At 43.1% G+C, this 7778-nt stretch overlaps 1 protein-coding gene across 1 annotated transcript in view; it reads left to right on the top strand.

Moving 5' to 3' along the window:
- Positions 1–7778, top strand: part of HAPLN1 (hyaluronan and proteoglycan link protein 1) — a 31015-nt gene that overhangs the window by 7930 nt on the left and 15307 nt on the right. Inside the window, exon 3 of the mRNA XM_009331778.1 lies at positions 4237–4608. Within this exon, the coding sequence (XP_009330053.1) occupies positions 4237–4608 (372 nt within the window). The remainder of the gene's footprint in view (positions 1–4236; positions 4609–7778) is intronic.

Below are 7778 nucleotides of genomic sequence, written 5' to 3'. Positions count from 1 at the left end.
AAAAGCAGCTCCCAGAGTTGTGTGTTATCCTACACATCTGGAGAGCTTCTGCAACTTGGACAAACTCATTTTTAGCTAGCTTAGCTGTTTTTGCATTATGTTGCCTTTGTCATCCATCTAATTGCACCAAGAGGATTAACAAAAGGCCACAGCCTGTCAGAATCAATAGTAGGGAAGCAGGAGTGGAAAAAATATGGCAAATTAGTCGCCAGTGGTGCCTGGTTCTGTACTAAGAGCTAAGCTGCTGCCTGTCTTACAAGGCAAAATATGCCTAGAAGGGTGAAAATCCCACCTAGCAAACCTTTCTCATCCCATTTCTGACCTTGGGGCTGAGACCAGAGCCAATAACCAGGCTGTTGCCACCTCTGTTCCCAATAGAAGGAGCGGCTGGAAGTTGCCCAGCCGTTCCTCACCGTCTGAGGCTCTTGAGTGGCCATGCATGTGGTCTGTCTTGTCTCCAGCAAGGATCCGAACTGTCCTGTTGCAGATAACGATTTAGCAACGGATTATCTGGGGTTTGCAGAGTTTATAGTTGTTTGGCCATTCACCTTACAAATTCTTTGATTGTACTTCTGAAGAAAGTAGTTCTGGGGAAAAAGAAGTGTTATCTTCTTCAAGTAACATGCTGGATAACACTCGTGTGCCCCATCTTTTTCTATCTTGCACTCATCTTTTAGATATTCCTGACATTTAGATACAAAGATAATTTTATTCAGAAGGAGCAGCCTTGTCAGAAACCCCATGAGGAAAGCAGCCACTCTGACAAGCCTTTAAAACAGTGTTTACCCCATCTTGCATGATCAGATCACCATTTCACAACAGACCATTGCTCATTGTATTAAGGTAACCCAAGAAGCAGCATTCATTCCTCATTTAAGCTGACTTTCACAGCAGTAAGCTAGAATGCTGCATCCAGAGTGCTAAATGTATTGTAAATGCAGGGATTCTGGTTTGCTCTGTGTTTGGGCATTTTCTTGGTTGTTGTAAGGGTTTTTTAACTCCTTCTCTGTCAACTGCAGAAAGACCAAGACCCTTCATTTTGCCATGCTCCCAAAAATATGCAGTTAGGTGAATTTGGCCCTGGTTCTCACTGACTGCTGGATAATAAAGACCTTGTGGCCTCTTGCCAAACCCCAGTCATCTCATTTTTAATCCTGAATCCTTGCTGCCTGCATGCCTTCTGCATGTCTTCTAGCCCAAAAAGAAACTATGCAGCATCCCCCAATATGACATCTGCTTTTCCTCAAAAGCCAGAGATTCTTCCTCCCTCCTCTCCTAGATCTGGAAGCAGCAATGTTATTTCCTGCCCCACTGTCTTGTCAGAGAGAAGGGCACATCATCTCTTTTTCTGTAAAAAGGAATTGGCTTTTAGAAAACTTGAGGGTGGAGGCATATTTCAGTCGTTGCATCTCTCTTTGAAACTCCAGGGACGTAGGAGATGTTCCAGGATGAGAAAAGTCATGCTTTTCTTTCCTTTCCCAGGTTGCCATCCCTTCTGCTCTTTAGACTTACTAAGATATAAACTCAATCAATGGCTGCTGCAAAGGGCCGGAGGAGGTGGGAAGCAGCCAGGAAAGAGGCACACCACCGCATCAGGATGCTAATGCTAGAGTCAGAGGTGACAGTGCTCTGGGAAAGCCTCCAGGCCTTGCTGGCACAGACTGGCTGTTGTTAGAAAGAGCGAGAGTTAGCAGCCTGAGTCAGACTCTCCCTCCTGCCCCAATCCTTTCTGCTAATATTTATTAACTTGACTATTTCAGTATTAAAGACCCAACATAGTTGAGCTCTGATTCAGATTTCTTGGTAATAACCACCCCAAAGCATAACATTTCTCCTCCCAAGGTGGACAGAAGTCTGTGGAACATCTTTGTTCTTGAAGGAAACAGGGAAACTCACAGACAAACCATGCTGGCTGCCTTCACTTTCTTCCTTCTCCTCGTCCTGTGGAAACAGTGTTAGCAACGCTTTCCATGGTGCCTTGCCTTGGATCACCTCTCTCCCTGGATGCTCTCCTCTGAAAGGGGGAAGATGGGTTATTGGAGCAGCCCCGAGCCTCTGCTCACCTCTGGGAAGAAGGGCAGTGAAAAAGAAAACCAGTTATATGGAGCTGCAGAGGATCTGCTCTGCAGTAATGATTTTTCACTAGGTAGGGAGGTCTCTCACCCTGGTAAAACAACTTGCAGTGCTCAAGCCTGTTCATTCTTGAGGAAGCTGGTGCCCTGGCTAGTCTGACCTGTGCAGGTAATAATGCTCTTGACATAACATCTCCTGGCAAAGAACTACACATTTGGGATACCTGTTTTTCTTAAGCAGATGCAAGTTTGCACTCAGCGAGCTTGTCTTTGCAATTACCACCCTGAACATGTTTGCATAATCATAAAATGCTGCATACCCTGGGGTTTCTTCTGCTGCTTACCATAGCCAGCATGGACAGATAGTGAAGTCAAGCTGAAACTGCAATGTACATGAATATATCATTTAGCTGGCAGACCTGTCAACAAGACTCAGAAGCTTAGGACTGTCTGGAGACATTTATGAGCTACAGATCCTAACGCTTCCCGGCACCCCCCATGGCTGTGGACACACTGCAGGTTTTTGCAGTGCTGTGAACAGACAGCTGGCCGGGTGGGATACTCCCTGGTGCGCTCATCACACCGCCTCATCTGCCAGCCCATCTCCATCCCAGTCCTTCCCTCCTTCAGTCACCCACACCTCTTGCTGGCTGATGACATTTTTGCACTCATTTCTGTGGTTTTGTTCTGTCAATCCAGATTCAACCCCATGGATGCCAGCAGAAGATTGCTGCTGGCCTTCATGGGGTCAGCCTCTCAGCAGCCCTCACATTTGGGAACTTAGCCTTGTCTTTTGCTGAAGTTAAAGAGAGCCAGACCGAGCCTTAAAGTCGGGAATCGCATTTCTAGGTGGTTACTTTGACTTGCTGAACACATATAGGGAGTTATGAAGTCTTTCTTCTGAATCTGTTATGTAGAGTGAGGTTTTTCCCAGGAAGCAGAGCACTGGTGATCCATTGCTCGTTTTGGTCGGTGTCTCAGTGATAGAGGTTGGCAATATCTACAGAAGCATCGAGCTTGCTAAATCAATTTTGCAAGCCACGCATGAGAGAAGAGGGAAGAGTTACTGAAAGAAGGAAATATTCTTACTTTTGGATACATCTGCTGACTGTCACCATGAAATCTGTGTTTTCCGGGGTTTTCCCAGGGCAGCACAGCGTGTCAAAGAAGCCCCAGAGACTTAAGGTTGGAAGCCAAGCACCTGCTCAAGCTGACTATCCTAAACATAATGATTTCATAGAGCAACATCAGCTGTAGTGACCTACTAGAGAGAAAAGAGAGCAGGGAGTCTGGGGTGAGGGGGAGGGGGAGAGGAGCCAGCCAGTTAAATACGGGTTTGTGTGAAAAGTGAGATCAGAATATCAAAGATAAAATAGTGATGAGTTTGAAAGAGATGAGGAAAACAGATTGGAAAAAAAACAGATTGAGATGATCAGGAAAGGGGTCGGGACAGGACCAAATTTTACATTTGAAGATAAATAGGACTTCCTTACTTTGGTGGAAATATGTCAGAAGAGGAACTTGAACTCAAATATTAGAAGAAAATACATATAGAAAGTGAAACACTTTAGCGTTATGCTGGCACTTTTCATGTCAATATAAATAGTGCTATTTGATACAATAATGGTTTTGTGAGCGTGATTCACTGCATCCCAGATCACGAGGGGCTTTGTATGCTGCCGCCTGAATAAGCTGAGTCCATACATAAAAATTGAATTATGAATAAAAATGCAGCATTGATGGACAGCTCTGGAACAACCTGCAGGGAAATATGGGATTTTTGTGTGGAGCCTTTTATGGATGATGGCATTCATCTACCAGCTGTACAACTCTATCAATATATTGATACAACTCTATCTTCATGACTATGGAGTATATAGGATGGCCTCTGCCTATATGAATGGGCAATGCTGTGAACCAGTTTGCCTCTCTGCCTGTCTGGGAGTGTACACACACAGACATACTTGCAGTTAAGTAAATAATTGTATATGGCTGGTTTATATGCCCTACTACCGCATAGGTACAGAATGATTGCAGGGAACTGATTCTGCAGACCTAATGTATAATATAGCTGATGATTGTTATGGCATTGATCATATCCGTTCCGTAAAAGGTAGATTGCAGACTAATTCTTGTTTTTGTTTTTCTCCTTGAATCCTAACAGAAAATGGACCCCGTCTACTTGTGGTAGCAGAGCAAGCTAAAATCTTCTCACACCGGGGTGGCAATGTCACACTGCCATGTAAATTTTACCATGAACACACATCAACAGCTGGCTCAGGAACCCACAAAATCCGGGTCAAGTGGACCAAACTCACCTCAGATTACCTCAAAGAAGTGGATGTCTTTGTTGCAATGGGACATCACAGAAAGAGCTACGGAAACTACCAGGGCAGAGTGTTTCTGAGGGAAAGCAGTGAAAACGATGCCTCTCTTACAATCACAAACATAATACTGGAGGATTACGGAAGATATAAGTGCGAGGTCATTGAAGGATTAGAGGATGATACAGCAGTGGTAGCTCTGAATTTGGAAGGTAAGTAACACCTGAATTACACTTACATTCAGATTTGTACAGTGTTAAGGTATACCTGCTTTTTTCTCCTAATACTGCTGATATTGTATTATCAGTGATAACAGTAAGCTGAGAATTGGGATTCATTGTGCTCTGGGGATCTTGGCCTCACAACCCATGACAGCGGTCATAATTTAGAAGAACATTAGGACTTCTATAACTTACACTAGCCTACGGCATATTCAGCTCCCAGTGAGACCCAGTGTGAGGGGAGCCAAAAAAGAATGACCAAACATAGAATGAAGAACTCCATATGTTTTTAATTTGCTCCTATCACTTTACAGAAGTCATTGCATGTTTTTACAGTGGACTTAGGCAAAATCATGTTAAATATTCCCCTAATAGCCATTTTATAGGACTTCAGGACATTTTAGATTATCGAGCAAATACAAATCTCCTTACAAAGAGGGAAAAAGTTGAAGTAGTTTTCCAGAGACAAGGTTTTGTTTCTTCCAGCCTTATAATTACATAAAATAGATCTCTATATTGTCTGCCAAGGCAACTCCTACATGTAGTCTGTAGTCATTTCCCTCAGCCATATTCTTGAAAACGGTAGAGTACAAAGAACTAGAAAAATTAGTGAAACAAGTTGAAGGAGGACCAAAAATTCAGCTTTCTTTTACTCTTATGAAATTTAGATAAATTATATGAGATTCAATGCATGTAAACCAGCATTTGGCCTTTTTCCCCAAAGTGCTGCACTGAACTCTGCAGTAAACTAAAGGTTGCATGAAGATGTCTCCCTTACCCTTATACTTACCAGCAAGTGTGTGCCAGAGAGAACTTTATAGAAGCCATGTTATCTGTGAAAAGTAGGTAAGAAGAAAAAAGAAAAGAAGAAAATCAAACCCCTGGCTCTCACACCTGTAAACAGGTGAAAAATATGACTCTTTCCTTGAGGACTGTTTTACACTATGATATTTATATAGTTACCCTGCACAATAAGACTGGCTGAGTGGTTCTTGGAACCAAATAGATGCCATAGGCTTAGCTTACTTCTTTACATCTGTTTTTCCATTCCTGGCTGGAGGCTGCTGAAACCTGCCATTTCTGAGTGCAGAAAGGCCCTGCACAGCTTCCATGCCAGCAGGATAGCCGATCAGGTTGTTTCACCTCACATAATCCATCTTTAATAAGAATGCACACTGTTCTTTTCAAACTTAGGAGATAAAGAAAACTGGACATATACATGTCCAGTTTAAGTTGTCGGAAACAGTTTTGAGTGAAGACAGAAATGAGTAGGAGGAAAAAGCGTTTTACTTTATTCTTCTCTGCTAGCCAAAGGCTCTCGTGTGTTCAGTCTCCTCTTCGCTCGGGCAGGCATTGCAGTGGTTGCTCACTGCAGCTGCTGTCATTGAGAGTAGCCATTGAAGGGAGAGCAGTTTCTGCTTGGCATGCTCAGCTTTACCTAAGTGAAAGCAAGGTTCTGGTCGGCTGCCCAGGCTGCAGGTACAGGCCCTGTGATCAGGAGACACATTGCAAGGTGGGCAGCCCCAGGAGGCAAGAGTGATGCACCTCACAGGGTGGTTTCCAGACAATAAGGATGTAAATAAAAATGCGGTAAGCGCAGCTATTTACTGCGAGTGAGGAATAGCAAGCACCACGTAATCCAGGTGAGAAACACGCAGCATCTGTTTAGCTGTGTTTGACCCCAGCACGTCTCTTCTCCTTTCACACTGTTGTGCAGATGGTCCTGGAGCCCACCCCTGTGCTGTGAGGATGCTCAGTAATTTGATAATATTCATCTGACAGTCTTCTTACATCCTAAGCACGTACCTCTACCAGTCTTTGAGATATTCCACATAAATAACTGTCTTGTTCCCCATCAGATACTGGGATTTCCATGCGTTTTACAGCATTATGGTATTTTTGCCAATGTAAAAGGGTCAGAGCCAGTGTAAAATCTTTGTGTTCATCACACCACACATCTGGACCAGATACTCATCTGGTGCCACTTAGCATTGTGCCTGTGAAGCAAAAGTTCATTAGCTTTCTGCTATTAAAAGTGCGGAGGTTCCAGTACAAACGCTTCCTGCTGTGCCAGGAGTGCTTGGGGAAGGGGAGATGCTGATGGCTGTGATGGCAGACCGGGAAGTTTTGCCTGAAGCTTGGTACAAATACTTGTGCACATGCAGAGATCCACATTTGAAAAGCAATATTTGATTGATACTAGAGTAAGAAAGCAATGAGAAATCTTTTCTTTACTGCATACAGTAACAGAGCTGAAAAAAGGAGACTTTTCTACCTTTTTTACTGTGACTGTTTCGTGATATAGCACCAGCCCATTGGATACGAGGTCTGGCTCCCACCTCCTGATATACACTGTCCTTTCTAGCTTACTGCTGTTACTCTAAACAGTGCCTCCCTCTGAAGTATGCCAACTCCAGCCCATCCTGTACAACAGCACCACTCCTTCCCGTTTTCCCCCACCTCCAAAATCAGCAAATTCATAAGGATAGGAGGAATCATATTTCTTCAATCATCAAGTACGTTCCAATCTCTGCTCAAAGGAAAGTTTATATATTTTAACTAGGATCTGGCTAATATAAAGAACAATGTCTTTTTAACGATTTTTGTCAGGCGTGGGACAGGTGTCAAACTGTTCATTTCCGATGTTATAGAGTGATGTTTCCTAAGCAGACAGGAAAATTTCATTTGCAAAACTTCATGGTAAAACATAACCTTTCAAGAAGTGGGATAAGACTAGCGAGCGTGTCAATGTCAGTTCTGCTTATGGCAACTAAATCCAATGATTCTGGGTCTAAGTTTCATTGAAGTTTCCTTCTAGAATGATAATGATTAAAATGCACTTATATTTACCGTGGACATATATAGTTGATGGGGTGTATTTCTCTGTTTGCATGCCCCTGTGCTTATTTTTTCATCTCATCTGCAACTTTATACAGTGCTGGCTTTAATTGCTGTTTCATGTATTTGCGTAATGCAGAACAGATCAAGGAAAAAAAAAATCACATTTTGGACAAAAATAAAAATGTATCAGCCCATCCTAACATCCTACATCTGTTGTAAATAATAAGATTAATCTCACAGTGGGAAGGATTTGCATCAATAGCCTGATGTCCTGAGATGGTGGCCCTAAGGATGTTAATTGGCAGGAAGACAAAACCAGT

This window comes from Pygoscelis adeliae, unplaced genomic scaffold (assembly GCF_000699105.1).
Source record: "Pygoscelis adeliae isolate BGI_AS28 unplaced genomic scaffold, ASM69910v1 Scaffold19, whole genome shotgun sequence".
Taxonomy (NCBI): domain Eukaryota; kingdom Metazoa; phylum Chordata; class Aves; order Sphenisciformes; family Spheniscidae; genus Pygoscelis; species Pygoscelis adeliae.
The sequence above is the reverse complement of the archived record's forward strand: the minus strand, read 5'-3'. Positions and strand labels throughout refer to the sequence as shown.